Below are 22,576 nucleotides of genomic sequence, written 5' to 3'. Positions count from 1 at the left end.
CACACATAATACATTAAATATATTCATGTTTAAAAAGGGCAAAAGCAGAATTTTTAAATCTATGCAAGTTGTCTGTGGAGATAATAAATGGAATGAAAAAAAGAAAGAAAAAAAAAATCCCAGCTGGATGACTCCATTGTTATTCTTAAAATGGGCTTCATGCTTAATCCTTCAGTGGACAAAAGAAAACAACTCCACATCAGTGCAAGATCGAGGGCACTGGGTTCACTGAGAATTCAAGGATTTTCACAAATGACCAAAGAAGTAGAAAAAAAAGCTCTTGTCACATCCATGAAGGAAGCTGGCAGTGATGAAGACTAGCCTTGTTTGGCTGTCTCAGCGATTCTCTGACAGAGTGATGTCAAATGACATAGCAGCCTGCCTGTCATTGGCTTTGACAGCAGAATAAATCACATGCACAAATAGCTGCGTCAATTTACAGAACGATTGCACTGCATCTTTTCACCTACATCAATAATAACCAGTAACAACACGCACATGCACACGCACACGCACACGCACACACACACACACACACACACACACACACACACACACTCACAGGCATCAGCTCTTAGTAAAGTAAAAGTGTGTATTACCTGTATAAAAAGGCAGGCTGAAGCTGGGTACGCTCCCTCTCTCAGCAGAGACTACGACTACGAAGCCCCGAGTCAATACAGAGCACAACCAGACAGCCACACACGCACACACCCAGACGCACACGCACACGCAAGACGCACACGCACACACGCACACACAGATGCACACACAGCAGGACTGAGAGGGCACGGAGAGAGCAGGAGTGATGTGTGGTATGATACCAGCGGGCACCCAAAATGTGTAAAGCAAGTGGTTGCTATGGCAACAGACTGGCGGGCCAGTCACTCGGGTCCATATGTAATTCAGATGCGAGAAACATGTCACGTATCAGCCACTGCTGAATAGGAAATGATGGCTGCAATATTTTTCTGATACATGATGTTCGTCTGAGTAGATGTAAAAAAAAAAAAAAAAAGCCCAGACTTTTGCCTGCTGAAATAATATCAATATTTAGAATTATTTTTCAGAATAAAATGATATCAATCCATGTAATAAGTAGGAGATAATATTGTTAGAAAATAGGCAGTTATTTTTTTTAATTTCAAAACAAAGATGAAATGTCAGGCTGTCACATCTAATTCAACACATGCCTCAGGCAGCTGATTTTATGATTTTATTTTATCGAAGCGAGCCAAACATATTTATGTTTCCTTTTAATTGTGACTTGGTAGCTCATAATTAGCCATCTTTATCTTATAATTATGATAATTATATTATAATTATCTGCATGATAAGAATGCCAAAGTCCTTAGTGTCCAGCACATATTCAGTCCTTTCTATCCAGACCAATGTTCCCTGCTAACTGGTTAGCATGCTAACTTCAGGAGATATCCCTGCAATACTTGGACGTCTCGAACAAAACATCAACACAGCTATTTCTGCTCATACTGCTCATACTGCTGATACTGTGGGTAAGTTTAGTACATTTTTGAATGTTTTAAACTAAACATCTTACAGATTGCTTCTTTAAGCACTTGGTTTTGACAAAGAGTAGGAATAGGGGTATTACAAAAATATATATATTTTTGAAGATAATTCAGTGCTGTACTCCAAAATACTTGTAAATAACGTTATCATATTCCCTTTATATCCTTTAGCACATCAAAATACCAATAGTTTTGTCAAAAACAAATATGATCAATTGTGTGTTTTGTATGAAATATTTTTTGCAAAAAAAGAAAAAAAAAAATCAGAATTTATTCCCTTTGTTTCAGTCAGACTTCAGCTTTGCTCGGTACGTCTCAGAGATTCAGACTCAAACTTTGGATTTGTCACTTTTTGTTTGTGTTCATACTTCACACTAGAGCTTAATTTGGGAAAATCACCTCCCTGTTACTGCTAAACATGCTGATTTAGGCTGATGAGATGGGGGGACTTTTACAACAGAAAATCTAGCCCAGGATTGTTGACACTATGCCCACTTACTTGCGTCAGCTAAATGACACAGACATCAGTCAGTGCAATATCACTAATATAACACCAGGGCGGCTTTGATTTATGCAAGCCAGCCACTCCCGAGAATAACCCTCAACAAACCTGTGCATTCTTTCTCTTTCTATGAACTCACTCTGTTTCTCTTTCTCCTCTCTCCATCTCATTCTCTTGACCACTTCCAGCATGGCTGACTGGCTTTTTCAACTTTGTTTCAAAGGAAAGTCAAGAGGGTAATTTCGTGCTTCAGTAGTTCTTGTTTGTCTGAAGAGCTTTTCACAGGGAGAGAAGGCGCACTAAGTGCCAGCATCAGCCCTTCTGCCACCCATCCCGCCCCTCTTACAACCCTCCCCTCTACCCCCCCCCCCACACACACACACACACACTGCCCTGCTCCTGAGAAGTGCTAATGTATGCTGACAAGATGCTCTGCAGACAGCTTTTACGACACAGCTGCTGAGAGAATGGGTCATTTTTATGCAGACGATTAAGTTATTGAACATTGTATCCTCATTATTATCATTATTACAGATTACTGTCTGTAAAAGCGGAAGGAGTGAAGGAGTTTGTCTAAATAATTGAGGCAATTTACATTTTCTACAAATTCATATCGACCATTTTATTCATTAGCCATTATTTTAGAAAAATGTTCTTGTGTTTCTCGTGATGATCTAAATATTTGTTGGCCATTTGATTTTTGAAAAATCCTTAAACTGATTTCATGATCGCAGCCTTTTCTCGATGATGTGTCTATGTCTATGATTCATGCCTTTCATGCAGGTTGGCCAAAATGTTTCAGAGCATTGGAGGACGAATTTAAAGGAAATATATATTTTCTAAGATAATGCTGAGATGAGGCTGAAATCACAACGTTAATTGTTTGGCAACAACTTGCATCCTTGCTTTTCCCTTCTCAGAAAAATAAGTTGTTTTCTTGTTGACATCATTTTCAAGCTTGTCATTGAAGTTGAAATGGTGCTGTTCACTGCTCTTTGATATATTTTAATAATGAGATAAAAGGGGAACATGAGGTCTTGGCAGTTGCTAATTATGTCGACCCAATGGCTAAAAGGTGGCTTAATTTTTATTAGAGCGCAATGCATGGACAGCAATGTCACAACGCTGACTTGAAAAATGTGTTATCAAATGTGGATAGTAAAGTTTTATTATTTGATAAATGTTTTAACAAAACTTAGAGAAAGAAAAATAAAGAAATGATCCATATTACATTTGTAGGACAGTTGTTGAGTTTACGCTACAGAACTTAGAGAGAAAAAGAATGGTATGAAACAGGTTGAAATATTATTGGTCAAACTGATCACAATTTTAGTGGCAAAAGTGACCCTGAGAAATTTGGATTCTCTGAACAGAAGAAAATTTTTGATTGTATGCAAGCAAAATAATGCAGATTCAGAAATAAAAAGAGCTAACTATCCAAAATATAATTTTACATTAAAATTGTATTTATTCATATAAAAAGTAATCTCGGAATAGTTTTTCATTTCATAGTTCCTAAGTAAGTCAGATTTGACCATTAAATGGGGTGTTATTATCTGTTTATAATGCAGTAGTGAGAGGTTTTTCAACTAATAATCAGTTCAGAAAAATTTTGAAACATGAAAGTGAAATCTTTGATGCAGCAGATCTCTTAATCTCCTAATCATCTGAACTATTGTCCCTTATTCAAAAATGTTATCAAGACTCAACGACACCGGGCATTGAGGGCAACGGGCAGCTACACACAAAAACACTGTTATCAGCCATAACAAATATTATTAGTCAGGCTTCAATAATCGGGAGATCGGAGGTTAATTGCACTCTTGTAATTGCATGCTAAATGGGTTTGTCTGTGGCAAGCTAAAGCCGAAAAGAACAAGAGCCCTGGCAAAGTAAATTGTAGGGGAGTTGTTGCCATGGTTACATGATTGGTACATTATCAGTCTTGTCTCCAGGGTGCGAGTGAGGATGGGGGGCTGGAGGGTAGGAGCAGTATGGGGTAGAGAGTCAGATTTTATGTGTTAATTATAGCATTGTTAATAACAGTATGTGATTCTAGTGAGGAATCAGAGTGATGCAAACCCACACAGGACACACATACAAACTACAATTACTGCCTCGTGGTTGTCTTGCCAACCAGGCAAGTTTCAGTTTACATGCATGTCTGTCCAGACTCATGTAACACACGTAGTGACAACTTTGAACGAATCCTTAAATGTGTTCACATGCTTGGCCAATAAAGCTGATTCTGAAAGAACACAAAGTTGCTGCAAAGATGCAACAAACTCTAAACATGGACGCTTCCAAAAAATGTCCCCTTGGGGATTAATAAAGTAACTACCTACCTTCACACATCTTCAACCTGTCTGCCCAAAACATCTACGCAATCAGCTGAGTTATGGCCTTAAATGACGACCGGAAAAGTGCTCATGCAGAACATGTTGATGTCACGGAGAGGTTGACCTTTTGCTTATAAAATGTCATTACTTCCTCATGTTATCTTCTTTGGTATTTGTATGATATTTTTTCATAATTAACGTAATAATTATTCCGTTATGACCATTCTTAAGTTACATTTTGTGAGGTCACACTGACTTTTGACAAATACTCATCAATTAGACAGACATACATATATATGTATGTACAACCCATAAACCATAATGCCTCTGACCTGGTTCCTCCAGGATTTCTCAAAAGGTTTTTTTTTTTTGTTAGTTGCAATCAAAAATGCTTAATTTTAATGACTTTCTCTGAAAAAATTGTAATGTAGTTTGCAGTTATATGGGAGTTTTTCACAGTAAAAGTGCAGGAAATAACAAAAAAAATTGCAACTTAAACTTAATTTTCTTTAAACTGCTGCCTAATGAAGAAAGAGTTTTAAGTGCTTTAAGTTCTTTTTAAATATCAATTCAAAATACACTGTATGCATTTTGTTAAAACTGCAACGGTGTATAAAACTCAGGTATTTTAACACACTGTGTGATTAGATTGATGCCAGGAAGTGCAACAACTGGCAGACTAATTCTCACGATAAGACCACATCGCCTATAAACCTTGTCACGTTAGGTTTTGTCATTTTCTACAGTCAGCCAGCATGTGCTTTGTTGTGATGATGATCACTGTAAACAAGGAGGTTTTTTTGTTGATAAAACAAGTTTTGTTTGGAAATGCTTACTGTGTATTGTAGAGAAATGTGCTGAGTTGCAAGCTCCAGCAAATATTACAGAGGTGAGTTGAATTTGCGTTAATTGGGTTGATTTACAGTAAATCATCCCTTAACACAGCTTTGCAAAAAGTGCCCCTTTTCTCCAGTGATTACAATAGAAGCACATCTGAATTATAACTATAAAAAAAATGTAAATAGATGTCTCTGATGACAGGTAAAACAGAAAAAAACGATAAGGACATATTACCTGCAGTTATAGCGGGAGCTCCAGTCAGCTCCCCATTGAAGCCGTTCTCCCGGGCGGAGTAGGGGGCTGTGGCCACTTGGGCCCCGCCAGGCTGGCAGGTCCTGTAGGCTGAAGAGGAGAAGCCATTGGCTCCATGGGTGCCACCAGGCTCCTGCCCTCCTGATGTGTCCCACTGCGGGGTCCCGTCTTCTGGCTGTCGACTGTCTGCCATGCTGGTGCTAGCTAGCAGCCGGGGAGCTCAGGCGAGGGATAGGGTGTCTCCTTCTGGGAGACAGACGTAAATAGATGGATGAGAAAAGGCGAGGCGTGGTCAAAACTCTGCATGTCTGTCCTATTGACAGCAATGTTACATAAAGGAGAACAGAACGGTGTGTGGACCGGAGGAGGCTCGAGGACACACTGCATCAGTCACATTCACAAATCTCTTTTTGTCAGTAAATAATCCCTGCTGCCGCTCCACTGAGCTTCACTGTCAACATTTCTGAAAGTGCAGCTGTGCTTTTGTGAGTTTGTGTGTAGGTGGTTATTTGAAATACTGTCCTTCGATGTCAGCGGGCAGATGACAACCACTGGATGAGACCCTATTGATTTGTGCGTGTGTCTTTGTAATGACTCATACAGCCAGTCGCTCAGATGGAAATAATAAAGTGAACAGAGCAGACCTTGGATCTTTGTGACTCAGGCAGGGTTGTGGGGATTTGAGGTGGGTGCTAATCAATCGGACAAGACCCAGTCCAATGTTAGACAAATAGTTTGAGTCAGATAACCACTGCAGCATATTATGTGAAAACCCAATGGCAAATATTCCAGGAACAAAAATGACGTACATCAAACACTTGTAATGGAAAGAAGATATTTTGATTTGTCCAACATGGACTTTACAGTGTTGACCACCAGGGTACAAAAACTGTGGGGCTTACATGAATATATATATAGCATAATCTCATGCTGATTGTAGATGCTCGATCAGAGCGAATGGAGAGGAGATCAAACAGAAGCAAAAGGGAGAAAATATCGATCAGTCCACATTATCGCCTGAGGTAGGGACAGGCAGTGAGAACCAATGATCTGTTGGACAGTATTGGGCAGAAGGTGGGGGAAGGAGATAAATGGGTTTGATGTCGTGTACAATCAATGAAGAAGGTTGTGTATGTAAAGTCCTTAACTTGTGCTGTTATGCTCTTGTGTGGATAATTGAGTTGGATAGGATATTCTTATCATGAATATTTGTATTTTGTTGTATGTTGTTCTGTTTCTTGATGCCTATTTGAGGAAGCTTCACTCTCATAATAAAAGCACAATTCAGTTTTACTGTAAATGGACATAAGCAGAGATGAACAAAGGGCTCGGTCAGAAAAAGACAACTGTGAGCCCACAGTCAAACACAACATAGAAAAAACACAGAAAAGGAATTGGCGATTTTTACAGGAAGGTTGTGGACGGCCGCACTTCAAGCTTTTGCAGAATAGAGTGTGTAGTTGTGCAAAATGGTGTGTGTGAGGGAGCAATTTGTCATTTAGCTCTGCAGTCCACAGAGATCCAGAGATAAAGGGAAGTCTGCTGGAGAAAACAGGAGTCAATAACTGTAGCCTGAGACCAAGGTACTGCTACAGTGAGCACTAGTCACTGCATTCACAGTTCATTCAATACTACCGCTCACTGTCCACCCACCAAGAGAGTAGTACAGGATGGAAAAGAATAAAATAGAAAAGGGTGGAGCCCATGTACCCGGGGGGTACCTTTGCAGTTTGTGCGAGTATGTTAAAAGACTGAAATAAATGATGTCCACATACTTGTGTTAAGGAGGAAAATAAACACAAATAATTATAGAAATTAGTGTACATCTAATCTTTTGTTCATATATTGTCAAAGTAACCCATTAATGGACAACTGAGGTTATGTACAGGACATGAGCATCCGATTCAAATTTTGCCAGCCCATAATTGGCTGTCATCAGTTATTATCGGGAACAAAGAAGTGGCTGGTAAGGGTCCTCCTCCATCTATTACTATTGGGCTTATTGGGTCGTTATCAAGGGCGTATAGGACTGTTGGAGTACCAGCACCAGGCACACCGGCCCTTCATTGTCACGGTAACAATAAAAAACATGCTGGTTAACATGGTTATGAGATGGTTCGGTTTAGGCACCAAAAATAATGTGTTAGATTTAGGAAAAGGTCATAGTCTGGGTTAGATAAGTAGAAACATAAATTGCATATGAGCATCACCTAAGTTACGAAATATACATTACAATAGTTAAATCGATACGTAAATTAACTTAAGTATTCAGATCAAGATAAGTTAATGTTGACATATTGTTGTTTTCACACGGGACACAGATGGGTGAAAGTACTTTATTAGATCCCTCCATCCACCTCCTCCCATGCAGACTCTAATCTGATCTGATTTCCTCCATTGCTACCATCATAATTACTACGGCCAACAGAGGTCGCTGTGTTTACTGAACATACTCGTAGAACCGCAGTTACGTCCAATATTTGCTATGTTATTCCAGTGCACACGTTTCATTTCAGCTCAGTAGGGGAGTAAGGAATAGCTCAGCAATAAATGAAATAATTGTTAAGATTTTTAATTTTCCAAAACACAGGTGTAACTAGTGTCCTCAGAGGAACATTACAAACGTAGCTACACTTTTGCATAATTATCAGTGTTTGTAACATTCAGTGCTGTCACTTAAGGGGGACTCAAGCACAACTGTGCGATGATGTCTTATAAATGGTAGAATAAAGTGTGAATGATACCTTTACAAAGGCTCCACAACACACAACACGGCTTTACAAAAAAACACTCCTTCTGCCTGTGTCCAAAAGCCACAGCAGTATATTTTGGTTTGTCCCTTCATTGTCTCTTTTGTAACGTGTTCACCTACTGTGTCCCTGTTCAAGCCTCCATTGAGGAGTACTTCTAATATTAAACACAGAGATGAGGCTGATATCCTGATGGTATGTCTATGTGCTGTCTGTCTGATGATGAAGGTCACTTTGCGCTCTGTGGCCGATTTCCAGACGAGATCATCCTGACTAGGGGCCAGACTCAGGGTGTCAGTGGTTCATGTGGAGCAGAGGGAAGGGAATGTGTGGTGTTGCTTCCTGGAGGCCTGTCGAGATGCTGATGCCAGCGTTTAGCGTTCGGTGTGCATGTTTATGCACAAGGGTGTGCTGCATGGATGAATGAAACAGCACCACCTTCTGGGTTAAAGCCTGAACGAAAACAACTGGGACCATAGTCTACATTAGCATAACTTATGTGAAACAACTCGTCTCATCAGCCTAAAAGACAAACTGGGCTGCAGCGCACTACAGGGATTTTTCCCTACGAAACAACATGACATGCATTAGGACAAAATACTGGCCCGAAGTCTGATGTAAAAATGGCAGCAGTGGGTGCCCAGGAGACAAGAGCAAATTGGGAGGGTTGATCTCACCAAGCAAGAAGAGAAAAGTAAAAACAAAAAGGTTTGTCGAGATCTGTTTAGAAAGGAAGTGAAGGGGACAAGTGATGAGCAGACAATTGTAGATTAAATGATATATATTGTTCGGATAATGTACAGTCCAGCGATGGTGATATTACAGAGTGAGACGTCGGCGTCTCAGTAGACAGCAGGTCTGTTGCACTTGGCAAAAAGCCTGTGGCTCTCTGCCAGGGGGTTGGTTGATGCTGATAGGTACTCTCTCTATGTCAGGGAACAATGGAGTTAAATAGTGAGGAGAAGAGCACAACTGGGCACCGCTGCAACTGGACATTTACAAAGTAGGATAGTAGCTCGGCACTCTTTAATGTCAACAGGGAGTGTTATACTGTAATTTCAGTAATTTTTGTTGAGGTATAATAGGTCATATTTTTTTTTTTAAATGATCCAAACACTACAGCTGTTGATTTATGTTCAATCATTTATCATGTTTTTGTGTTGTGAATAATATAATTAATGACATTAGCCATCAGTTTTCATGAACATTTAAAGGAAAACATATTTTGTAGACAGACACAAACTTATGTGTATTCTGCTTTGTCATAATATTATCATATTCAACATAATTTTCTAAAGCGTTCCAGGAGAACCTTCTGTAATACGATTAAAGGTCAAAACCACATTTCCAAAGCCCCAGCACTTGATACTCCTGACCTGCTTTTAAAAGCTTGACTTAATTGTAAATATCAAATGCAAATTTTAAACATTTTAGATCCAAAGGTGAAGAAGCAAGAGAAAGGTTCTTTCTAAAAGGTAAGAATAAAACCAGCTTAGTGCAGCGTCTTTGATGCCAACCCAGGTTTTGAGGCGATCGATTAAAATGGTGTGGACAGAAAAAACACGAGTTTCCCACTTTTTTCACATTGGACACTTGTGATCACACGTACTGACAGATGTTTACCTCATGTTGCAACATGTAATAACATGCGGAAAATATGTGGAAAGGTTTTCACATGATTTACATTTGCACAATCACGTGGTGAGTGACGAGGCTACAATGATTTTGTAACAGCTTAAAAGTATAATTCGGTAAAATGAAACCATAAACACACATTATGCTTCTACAAAGCTTTGTGTTTTTCAAGAGCACAACAGCAGTGTTTTAAAAGAAAAAGAAGCTGCAAGCGACAAGAACATTAATTAGTTGCTAAGGAGGCTGAATATTTGCATGAGATATTTATAATCCTAATATGATTAAAGTGGTTGCTCGGCAACATGTACATATGTACAGTGCAATTGTGATCTGCGCTTATTGCTTCACATTTGGATCTGTGTTACAGTGCACATTAATAAGTAGCAGTTGCCTCATAGTGTCAAGCGAAGGCGTGTTACGTCCATCGTTTGTGGGCGCGCTACACTCGGCAGCTCAACTTTGTTACTCGTCCTGAAAGTGTTTAACATCTGAATCCTGTCTCATCCTTTCACTCACATCTCTCTGGCACACTGATCCTTTTACAGGAATGAATAAACACCGGAAATTTGCGTTTTCCAACACCTTGATGTAAGGTGATGAAAATAATTTAGTACATGTGCGGCATTTTTTTTTTTTAAGTTTTATGTAACGTTTAAGTACAGCATTAATGAGGAAAAAAAAGTCTATTGTTTTTTTTTTGGATCAGAAAACTTGAAAAACTCTCTACAGCTGCTGTGAGAGGCAATTTTCTTCACTGTGTCCTCAGAATAGATCACTCGGTACTTTTCCTCTCCTGACTGTCACGCTAAAAACTGATGCTCAGAAAAGAAGTGGGTTATTCAGAGATGGACAGATGGGCAGACCATGAAAATATATTTAATATTAAGAGTTTTCTTTCTTGCATTTATAGTTTCTGTTGATGAAAAAAAGCAAACAAAGTAAAGAAGTATACATCAAATCTGAACCCAAAATATTCCCAAACAAAACCCTGTTGCCTGCCTGGTTGTCCAGACGTCTGAATCATGGTTGACTGTTTCTGTGTTTTCATGCTCACAGCAGTATTGACATTTTCCACAGACAGCGGTATAGCGTAATACTTTTAATATAATATTTTTGCAATTTTGAATCCATAATTTTAATAAGCAGGTGGGAATTTATTTGAACCTTCTTTTGAATAACTGTCACAAATTAACATCGCTGCTGGTATGAAAAGCTTTTATGTGAAATATTCGCCGGCAAGTATTTTGCATTTATTTGTCATCCCTCTGGTGTATTAAGAAGTTTATACTGTCAGCTGACCGGTACAACCACAGGGCTTGTTGTCATCCACTGAGCCACAGTATTTAAAAGGCTGTGGGTTTAGTGCCTTGCTGAAGGGCACATTGACAGTAACTTTCGAGGGAGGGAAGGGTGAAGTGATATTACTTTTATCATCAGTATTTTCCCAATGAGGCACAATCGGTACAAAACAACAGAGCTGCAGTCAAAAGAAAGAAGATGAACTGGCAAGGACACACTATTATAAGTAGATTCAAACCAAAACACAAACACACACACTTGTTTCAGCACTTGCCCCACACGGGCATTCCCATAGCCTCCAAATAGCAGGTGGGCTGTCCGACTGGAACATAAATATAGTCCATTAAGACAGAGACTATTAAAGTTTAAAAAAAATTTGATTAAATGCACGTATCACTCGTCACAGCAAGAAGAGCTTGGTAAAGTGGAATTGTATGTTTTTCCAGAGGCTGAAAGTGTTCCACTGCATCATGACTACCACCAGTCCCCTCTCAAATCAGGGGTTAGATGGAAATAAAAAACAAGGCTGAAATGCCTCTTAACCTTTCAATGACTTAAAACATTTAAAAATATTTTTCATATCAGTCAGTCATGCTGGAAATGTTATCAGAAATTTTATGGTGACTGCAGTGTAGTATTACAGTTGAGTGCTGTTTTGTATTAAGTTTTTATAAACTAACATGAATTATATTAGCTCAACAAATTATCATGCAGATTGCAGGATAATTACAGGCTGATCTGGTATAACAGCTCCTAACTATAAAAACAGCAATTTAGAAAAGCAAAATCTAATAATGACATCATGTAGCAATCCAAAACTTCCCTGAAGATAAACTTGCAAACGGAGAGAATATTCTGGTTTATTTTTAGTCATTTCAAGGCAATTTACCCTCCTGTCAATACAAGCATGCATCACAATGTGTGTCCAGCTCAAAGATTTGGAGCGAAACTGATAAACTGTCTATGAACTCATCAGCCATAAAAATTCTAGCCAGACAAAGTAATCGGCAAGTTAATTAAGAAGTCCATTTGTCATTTCTAAGGCTCTTATCTGCTTCTTTTTCTTCTTTTGTCTGATTTCTTAGCATCCTTGCAGTTCTTCTTTCCACCTGTTATTTCTTCTTCCTCTTCACCTTCCTCTACCTCCTACCATCGCTGTTCCTCCTCCTACTCACTCCTCCTCCTCCACCTTTCATCGGGCTTCGTTTTTTTTCTCCTCACTGCTCTCTATCGCCTCATCTTCCTCCTACGATCTGAGCACTTTCACATGCTGCCATCTCACTGTGTGTGTGTGTGTGTGTGTGTGTGTGTGTGTGTGTGTGTGTGTGTGTGTGTGTGTGTGTGTGTGTGTGTGTGTGTGTGTGTGTGTGTGTGAGTCACACAGATGCTGCATTGCAGGGCTCTCTTCTGAGGGCCATTTCGCTGGAGGAGCCAGAGAGCAGGAAAGACTGGGGATGTAAGAAGTATGTGTGTGTGTGTGTGTGTGTGCTCTCTCATACACTATATGTTCACGCATGTGTCTTCCATATTGTATGTTAAGTCGGGCGTATGTGCGCAGGCATGCAGTTGTTCCAACGCAAGGTCATGCTTAGTCTAAACATGGTTAAAGCAACAGGTCAACACTCAGAGAAACACACTCATCGGCGATTTGGCCCTAAAATGATATGACGATACCTCTGGGTGTTTTTGCGATAACAATATTTCTGACAATATGATAAAATACTGAAAAAATATTTTATTATTAACGCTAATAGCACACAATTTCAACAAGATAAGTGTAACAGATTTAGGTGTCAGCAAAAACATAACAATATGCCAACAAATATTCAGTAAAAAATAAACAAAAATTATCTTTCAGTCGGTAGTTTGTAAACAACAGAAACTCAAAGTGAGATTCAGATTGTGTAAACAGCGTAATTAGCAGATAAAAAAAATTATTTGGACTGATTTGACATTGACATTTGTCCATTAATAAATGAGTTTTGGGCTTTTGTTGCACTTTTATTTCATAAGGAGTTGAGTCGTTCACCTGAGCTCCTGTTGAGCTCTGTGTTCGTGGGGCGTGGGGCGGAGCCGCCCTTTAGGCGCACACAGACCACAGACCACACACCGTCAATTAAACTCTAACACCTGAAAACCTGTAGAAAACAGCAGCTTCCAGTCATACACTTATGCTGTGTACTGGTATGGTGTCATTACATCAACAGGTGGGAATATCGGCTTTATCAAGATAGGAATTTTTTTCTATCGTGTTGAAAATTATACCAGTATCATCGTGAACGATATGATATGGCACTCCACTAATTCTTATAGTGTACAGATTGACAGATTTTCTTTGCTGATATTGATACTGATACTTTGATGTCAACACCAGTTACACATTACGCATTATCACATAAATCGTAACTTTTTAACTGCGTTTAAGGAGGGAAGAGTGTAACCCGGGTTGTGTTCTCTACGTACCATTAAAACATTTCCGTCTCACATGCATGCTAGCGATAGAAGCTACAATTTTCCAAAGTGCCCTAAATGGTTCACATGCAAATGTTTGGTGAGTTCAAAAAGAGTGAAATAAGGTGTTCTAATGTAAGATTAAGATGAAACCGAGTGATTTAATCTGCCTCATTGGGCTGCCCAAGTGGAGCCCATGTATTGGAAATGCTGTATTAGCTCACTGACACTGATGAGATTCAGTCCTGTGTTAATGAAACAAAACGTGTATTTTAAATTGAAAACACTGAATGACCAAACATTTTTTGACACTAGGTAGTACCGAAGCAATTCGGTCGGTGCCATAAAAGTATTAAAGTTTATTACCCTATATAATGTATGTAAGGTAGAGCCAGCAGACAACTGGCATACAGTGGCTTAGCATGCAAACATACAAAAATAGAAGTAATAAACACCACCATCTTTCAGGGGTTATGTGGCAGACTGTTTCTTGGTAACTCCCTCGAGGGCCAGCTTGTTAAGGAACTGGTCTCAGCCAAGACACAGTCCAGCTCACAACTCCAAACAGGGAATTGTTGTTTTTTTATATTTTGACTTTTGTGTGGATTTAATAAATGAGATGGAACTTGTTCATTAAGCTTTAGAAGTGTTGGTAGTCAGTTTTCTTTTGTTACCACTAAAACTAGCTGTTTTCCTGCGTTTTCAGTCTTAATGCTGACAGGCTGCTGGCTCCCGCTGAATATTTCAAGAACAAATATGAGAGCGGTGTTAATCTTCGAGTCAGCAAGAACATGAATACATCCATCCATTATCTATACCCGAACAGGGTCACGGGGGGGCTGGAGCCTATCCCAGCTCACATTGGGCGAAGGCAGGGTACACCCTGGACAGGTTGCTAGTCCATCACAGGGCCAACACAGAGACAGACGGAAACAAAGACCATTCACGCTCTCATTCACACCTCAGGGCAATTTGTAGAACAACCAATTAACCTGAGGCGCATGTTTTTGGATGGTGGGAGGAAGCCAGAGGACCCGGAGAGAACCCACGCAGGCACATAAAGAGCATGCAAACTCCGCACAGAAAGGCCCAGGCCCAGATTCAAACCCAGAACTTTTTTGCTGTGAGCCTACAATGCTAACCATTGCACCACTGTGCCACCTAAGATGAATACATGTGTTTCCCAAATGTAAAACTATTCCTCCAGCTGTTTCAGTATATGGAAATCTTCATTCTTTGTGAATAATAACTTCACAGTAACACAAAAAAAGTTGAAGAAGAATTTACAGAGGAAGTTGAATTATTAAAATTGGCATGTCAGTGTCTATTTTTCACTCAACATCTTCCATTTTTATAAAACCCGAAAAGAAACTCATCTCATAGCTTCTTCAAGATGCTGTTGAACACGACTTTATTTGAGCAGCGTTCAGTGAAAGGTTGTAGGTGTGCTCTAAATGCTGCTTCAAAGGCTCAACATCTGAGAAATATGCATGCTGGGAGTTTTGGCAAGAAAGTGAAAAAGATGTTGAACAGCATTAAATAATGCCTCTTAGCAGCATCAATCCAGAAGTAATGTTATTAGCCCTTTAAAAGCCTGTGATTGAACAATGATGCAAAGAACAGGATGCAACACAGAGACACCCGTTGTTTCCTGATTCTTCTCAGAAAAGACGACCGCCTTGGCCATTTGTTCAAACACTTAAACGGGGCCTCTTATAGCTAAGTGCACAGTTAACTGTTCTTCAGAAGCCAAAATGGAGGTATTTACTTACAAATACCTACCTATATATTTTTTTAACTCAGCGTCAGCATGCATACTGTATCAAATCTAAACGTAAAATCACACAAGTAAACCTTCAATATTTATTGTATCTATTACAGCCATGATTTCTCTACCATATAGCCACAGACATAAGTTGTTTTCTCCATATTTGAAATTTTCTGCACTAGCTCTTTTCATTTGTCCACATCTGGGCTCTCCTGCAGCTTTTCCTTATTCATTTATTTACAATATTCTAATCAAGTAATTGCCCTTTTTCTTCATTATTCCAGGTGTTATGACACCAAATACACCAAATATAATATAACCAGACTCATATAAATATTCATAATATGCTCTGTTTTCCTTTTTCTTTTTTTCAACCTTTGTGGTCTTCAAGAAAATTATCTTGTTCCAGTGTACAGATGTACCTACTTTATTTGGTCTAAATGAGCAAACATTTTCTCATGTTACTATGAAAATGTATGTAATTCATATTGTGGCACAAACCATTGCAGTACACAATCTAATAGCTTCTTCAGGAATCATTTGCATCAGTTGCTGAAGCCTGTTTTTATTACGTCTGTTCATAATATCCCTTTTCTGTTCAGTCTTTTCACTCTATTCTATCCTGTTTCTATGCAGTCTTGTAACGAGGTACATCATGATCTTGCAGGAAAACAATGCAGAAAAATCATCTACTGGCCCTCACACATACACGCATGTACTGCAAAGAGACTTATCTACTGTCCACAACCAACAGCAATACCTGGAACTCTCTCTTTCTACAGGCGCAGAAAACAAAGAGAAACCATGAAAGCGTGACTGCCTTTCAGTGGGTCTTGGTGCTGATTGTCTCACTAAAGCAGCTCTTCTCTTCCCACTCAGTACCCACTTCCCACTCATAGCTCCTAGCAGCCTGCACTCACATGTACATCCACCCACACGGCCATTTCATCTGTGGAGGTAATAGGCATTCTTTCTGTCTCTCTCTTTCTCTTGCTGTAAATGTCTCTTTTTGACAGATATCACATCGTCACATCTCAAAAGTTGAGGACAAATGGATGGATGTGGTTCTGAGCAGCCTCACTGTGATTCTATAGGAAGTTTTGGCATGTTTTGGTGTCATTCATTCAGACATGGTGACGTTTTGCACCAATCCTGGTGTGCAATGATACTTTATTTCACATCATCATATTGTCAGGAAAGATTGTGATGCTCCGAGGGTGAAACCAGGAGCCCTACTATAGGTGTGCTCATGTCCTTTCTGTCCATGTAGTGTTTTAGCTCTAACATGTCTTAGCAGTAGCGTTGCATGAGTTTAGGAGTGTATGTAGAACTATGTCTTTATGTCTCCACTGAAAATGTTACTGTCCGGATTTTCTGTGTGTAGGGCAAGTGGCAAAAATAAGATTCAATGGCAAGTAACAACACAAGCTGCTGTTACTGATGCGGGCTTAGTTTTCAGACCAACAAGATGGTATTTACTGTGACTAAAGCAGCCAGCAGATCTGGCAACACGGCATGTATGTATGCACATATGGTGGAGTCTTTACCTGGTTAGTTGGTCTGGGACTTTTGAGGATGAGTCAAGTTGGAGTCAAAGAATCTGTCCTCTCTCCAAATACGACAAGATTAACGTCAATATTGTCAGAAGAATAAAACCCAAGGGAGACAGGGTCCTAGTTGCACCTGTTGACAATGAAAAAGAAGATCAATACTTGTTTCAGATTTTACGTAACCTGCGCCTGTCTACACCAATCTGGACACCTGTGATTTGTTTCTCTGGGGGAGCAGCTGGTTAATTAAACAGTAAGACATCACACAGCAAACAGGTTTTTTAATTCTTTGGTAATCTTAGACAAGCAAAGAAGAAAAGGAAAGGAGAAAGAGAATCAGTTCATTATGTTTTCAGACTTTCTATGAACTATCACACACATGTTAGACACAAAACATGAAGAATTCCTGACAAATCTCTCACCAAGCATCAGGAAACACCACTCAACCACGCAGTGCAGTGGAACTCAGCAGTACCACAAACTGCAGCCTTAAATAAAAACTTAACACTGTAAACTCCACGAAGGAAACTTTTAATTCGCAGTTGTTGGTGCTATTAGACACTATTGACTTCATACAGATGGTACATGATGAACTGAAACTGAGTGCAACTGGCCATAATAGAAAACATTTGCAAATCAACTCCTACAGTTCGATACAACCATTTGTTGTTTGTGTACAGAACCCAGATGGATGCATGGTGACGTGTTGGAATCAATAATTAAACAATGGGAAAACACAAATGACCAAACATCATGGAACAACACCTCCACAATTGCATCTACAGTGGCTTCAGACAGTATTCAATTTTACTGACTGCATGTTAAGACTGCCAACTTGCATCTACAAGAGTGAGAGAATCAGAAAAAAAAAACATTTCAAGTCTGATGAGACAAAAACTGAAATATTTTGGGAAGAGCTCAAGGCACTATGTCTGGGTAATACAAGGAACAGCTCATGATCTGCTCATTGTCCCTGTACTGAAGCATGATGGTGGCAGCATCATGCTATGGAGGTACTTCTCCTTACGCAAGAAGAAATGAAGCTGCAATGGCTGCCAAGTTTCTAAAAACATGTTTTTACTTTGTTATTATGGGTTATTGAGAAGAGATTGGTGAGAAGAAAGTACCAATTTTATCTGTTTGAAATCAAAATTACAACATTGTAAAGTGTGTAAAATCTGAAAGAGTCTGAATACTTTCTGAAGCGACTATATATTACAACAAACTCTACAAATCTAAAACACCACAAACGACAGAATTAAGTTTTTGAATTTCCACTACTCACATTCATTCTACAGCTCTTTGCAGCTGGATTTGTAATCACAGCCAGCAATAACATACATTTGGTTACACCATTGTTTTAAAAAAAAGCATTTCAATGTTTGCCTATTGAGCTTAAATCAGGTTATTATTATCTACCCGCAGGCAAAAATGGCAAAAATACCTGCAGGCTAAGAATAATTGCTCCATTTCACTACTAATGTTAAATGGGCCAAAACTGCACAGCTCTGTTCAGGATTTAAGAAATACTGAATATTTTCCCTCAAGCAGCAACAATGGCTACAAGTAGATGAGAATATTGCATTAGAGATGAAAGTGTTTAAGTGTTAAAATTGGTATAAAACACTTTGACAGATGTAGATAATTGTCTATTGTTGTAGTGCCCAAAATATTTCAAATTGTATGGCTAATTTAGCCACAGGACGAAATACAAATTTTCTCCAGCATTTCAAAGAAGCCAAGAAGAATATAATTGGTTAAATAATTTTCTTTAGACTCTATATGGATACCCACTCCTCGACAGGTGTTCATAATCTGAACCAATCAGCTAATGCATGGACATGTGGATCAGAAACTGAGCGCAGAAAGTTCTCTGAGAAAAAACATAAGTCATCAATGTTTTCAATAATTCCATGGTGACAATTCATGAAAGTGTTTACAATAATGTCAGTTTTTGCCTTAAAACAAAAAATAAACAAACGAACCAAAAAAAATTGACTTAGCTTAAAAGGATCGGGGCTCTTGGACAGAAACAGGAATGGCTCAGTTAATGGAAGTCTTCTTCTCTTTTAAATGCCTGTTTGACATGACCTCCAGTTACACTCTTGCATATTTTTCAGACCCACAGACGTGGCAATATGACCAAGATATTCAGGTTTTTGTCTATTATGAAGCACCATCTTAACTCAGCTCAGTTTGTTGTTGTACTTCATAAGGAATAGAAAGAGCAGAGTGACCGAACTCAAATCTGAGCCCACCTGTTTGGCTAAGAGAGCCGAAGCCTCGGAGCTTAGGAACCAACTATGTTTAGAAAAGCACAAGACCCGTTTTTATTCTTTGCCTCAGCTCAACAGCAACTGAGGGTCACGTGATTCACGTTGTTTCCCACACATCGCATACTGTATTATACCAGAAGACAAAACACATCAGGAAAGAGGCACAGCGCTGCACATTATCATAATACTTTATGATGTTCGGTGCATTTACTTTTTGTTTTAGATAGTCACAGTTCAGAGACAGGAAATGTGGGTCAGTAAAGGTCCGGCTGGTCAGGAATTGTACCAGGGACACACAGCTGATGGGATGTGCCCATGTGGTTAGCACCCGAACCACTCGGCTCCTGGGTTGCTTTTAAGTTATTTTTTGAGGAGGAAAAGTTGTTTTATGGAGAAATAAAATTGTTTTTACAGGCCATTTAGACCACCAGGGTTGTCCTTCTTACTTTTACACTTTCACAATCTACATGAGATCTGAGGCTGCCAAAAATTTACTTTATTAGGAACTCAATCCAAACATCAGGGTATAAAACTATTTGATAACTGGCCCATCATTAGGCCAAATATTTTACCTGACTTTAAAAACTAAAACCTTAAAATTTCAGCCCTGCTGCTAACAAAGTGATATTAGGATATTATTCTCATTTAAACCAAACCGAAATAACAAATACGTCAAATGCGTGCATTGTGTTTAACAACTTAATGCACAAATATGATGTATCTTTCAATGAGAACACACACGCATGCACAAATGCAAACACACTCTAAGAAAGTGTTTGAGAGCTTAGAACACATAATTTCAAGCTCTTCTCTCCTTCCCCAATGTAAAGGTCGCTTTTGCTTCTTATGCAACCTTGCCACTTGAACACACAGACACACACATACGATGAAAGTGCTTTGTCTCCGGGGACTGCACATCCAGCAGCCACCTGTCAGCCTGTATTTAATGCATTCTGCAGGGGATGGTGTGTGTGTGTGTGTGTGTGTGTGTGTGTGTGTGCGTGCGTGCGTGTGCGTGTGTGTGTGTGTGTTTTAAGTGACCAAGCTGCTTTGAAAGTGCAAGGACTTCATGTATTGTGGATGAATCTGTGTGAGGAGTTCAGACATTTGTGCTGATTCCTGAAGGACTTTCAAGAAAGATTTGTTTAGTGCTTTGGATTTTTTTCAGTAATACTGTAAAATCTGCTCTTAGAAGGTTTGATTGTGAATCACATGGCTATGTAAAGCTAAGGCTTGACCTCTGCCTGCATAATGCTGCACTAAAACTCTCACAATATGTAGTGTCACGACAACCTGTGTGGGTACGGACAGAAGTCCAACCTACGGTACGTTTATAGCCAGGCCAGCAGCAAGTTCAGTGTTTGTCAGTCCAACACTTCAGTCCTGACTGCAATTTCTCAATAAGTCTTGGAGGGACTGCGATGAAATTCTGTACAGAAATCCATGAATCCTACTTTGGCGATCCTCTTTAGCTGCTGGAGGGGTTCACATTCACTTTTAATTTGACTGCCAGGATGAATTGTTGTAGCTTTGGTGAAACTATAACATTTCATTTAGCTACGAAGGTACTTTTGTGTCTTTTTAATACAATCATATAAAACACAAATTTAACAGCAAATTTCTCGCACTGCAATCAAAACTAGAGTTTGTAAGTAAAAATATATTTCATTCTCAGTCCATATCTTTTTACTTACAAATTCTAAAACAGTCTTTGATTTAAATAAGACACAAACATACCTTCAGTTTTGCATAATCCAAATTTTAAGTTGCCCAGAACTTTGGTGTTTGACAAAGCTTGTACAAAGTTTATTAGATGGCAGCAGAATTAGCTGAAACAAGCTGCTGAGCGCGTTAAACTACAGCACACCTGCAAAACAGCAGCATGTTTGCAGTGTCACTGTAAACATGTCAGTAGTTACTTTTAAACATCACTGTGTGTGAATCTTATGGACAATTAATGGTTTCAGTGTCCTCATGTGCTGACCGATGTCGACTTTGAATGTGAGCAGAGGACTCACGTGTTATTATTCATACAATAATTTGAGGGTACAGTACGTGACGGTCTCCTACGTGGATGTGAGCCAGTGTTTTTTGCCTTCCCGTCCAAAGCACAATGGGCGGAGAGAGCACCGGGTTTCTGGGGAATTTGGAACATCCCATTGTGTTTGGGTGCCATCGCTGCAAAGCATGTACAGTGTGGCAGCGACTACTTCAATTACAAACGGACCTATTCTACTGTTCTCACGGCTGCTGGTGATATCACTTCACAAAGGTGGAAATGGGGGCCTACATTCATGAAAGTGATGGTGGCATATTCAAAGTAAAGGTTTCACCAGGAGTTTAACGCCATCTCTGTGTCCTCGGACTCGTTATATGATGAATTATAAACACGAGGGCCATTTAATATCCGTTGCACAGCAAACATCCATTTTGTTTTCCTGGCACAGGACAAGTCGCAGTCAGCAAGCTTCGTGCAGTACAGAAGACAAAGTTTACGCCAAGTGGATCCACGCTGACACATGTGAACATGCAGATAGCATGAAATGGCCCTGGGGGCAGATCATTATTGCGTATATGAAATTCTAGTGTAATAGCTCTAATCCAGCCATTTATTTCAAGTTGACTTACTTTGTCCTGTGATAAAAAAAAATCATTATTTTATGTAATTGTTACTGAAATGAAAAATCTGCTATTCAACAGAATTTTTCCAAAGCTTAAGCTGGGAAAAGTGATTATTCTTCTCTATTAGCCTCACATTTATCATCCTTCTCCTCATTAACCTGCTCTCCCTCAGAATTAGTGGGTGCCATGATCTACTGGAGTTGTAGGAATCTGTGTGTGTGTGTGTGTGTGTGTGTGTGTGTGTGTGTGTGTGTGTGTGTGTGTGTGTGTGTGTGTGTGCCTCACCCTCAGTTTCTATCATTTTATACCAAAGATTTGCAACAATATGAAACATTTTAGAGCGTTGTAGGGAAAAGTTGCAGCAGTGTCACCTGACTTGTTTCAGAGCGACTCCGGCCAGCCGACGGTGTCACCTGGGACTCACTACCAATCAGCTCATAGCAGCAAGTCAGCTGGTCACGTCATTTGCAAACTGTCAGCTGATCAACAAGGCAGAGTTTTGTGAGGATCATCTCATGACTTTATTTGATTGACAGCTGTATGCAAATGATACCAGCCTTTCTTTCTTTTTTTTTTTCTTTTTTTTTATGTTTTTGCTGTTTCATCAGTAATAAATATGCAACTGTTGGAAGTAACTTACTTTCACTATCCTTATTTACGTTTTAAAATACTACAAATTATATCCAGCTAGGAAAATGCCGGGCAGTTAAAACGAAAGTACAGAGAGTGGTTGCTATGGAGATGTTACACCGTCTCATCCAGTTGC

The 22,576-nt window shown here is 39.4% G+C and overlaps 1 protein-coding gene and 1 long non-coding RNA gene across 15 annotated transcripts in view; one reads left to right on the top strand and one right to left on the bottom strand.

Moving 5' to 3' along the window:
• Positions 1-22,576, bottom strand: part of map2 (microtubule-associated protein 2) — an 84,195-nt gene that overhangs the window by 32,217 nt on the left and 29,402 nt on the right. For 13 of the 14 annotated variants that reach the window (XM_069154582.1, XM_069154568.1, XM_069154573.1 and 10 more), the window contains exons 3-4: positions 16,910-17,045; positions 5,442-5,705 (exon numbers count right to left, since the gene is read on the bottom strand). In XM_069154582.1, the coding sequence (XP_069010683.1) occupies positions 5,442-5,652 (211 nt within the window). In that variant the 5' untranslated portion in view covers positions 5,653-5,705; positions 16,910-17,045. The remainder of the gene's footprint in view (positions 1-5,441; positions 5,706-16,909; positions 17,046-22,576) is intronic. The other variant, XM_069154571.1, reaches the window with a different exon arrangement.
• The window catches only part of LOC138201248 (uncharacterized), a 68,465-nt gene that overhangs the window by 44,097 nt on the left and 1,792 nt on the right, over positions 1-22,576 (top strand). The window lies entirely within an intron of this gene.

The sequence above is a fragment of the Embiotoca jacksoni genome, unplaced genomic scaffold, assembly GCF_022577435.1.
Source record: "Embiotoca jacksoni isolate LCO1_2020_lvr unplaced genomic scaffold, fEmbJac1.0.p SCAF_2, whole genome shotgun sequence".
In the NCBI taxonomy this organism is placed as follows: domain Eukaryota; kingdom Metazoa; phylum Chordata; class Actinopteri; family Embiotocidae; genus Embiotoca; species Embiotoca jacksoni.
The sequence above is the reverse complement of the archived record's forward strand: the minus strand, read 5'-3'. Positions and strand labels throughout refer to the sequence as shown.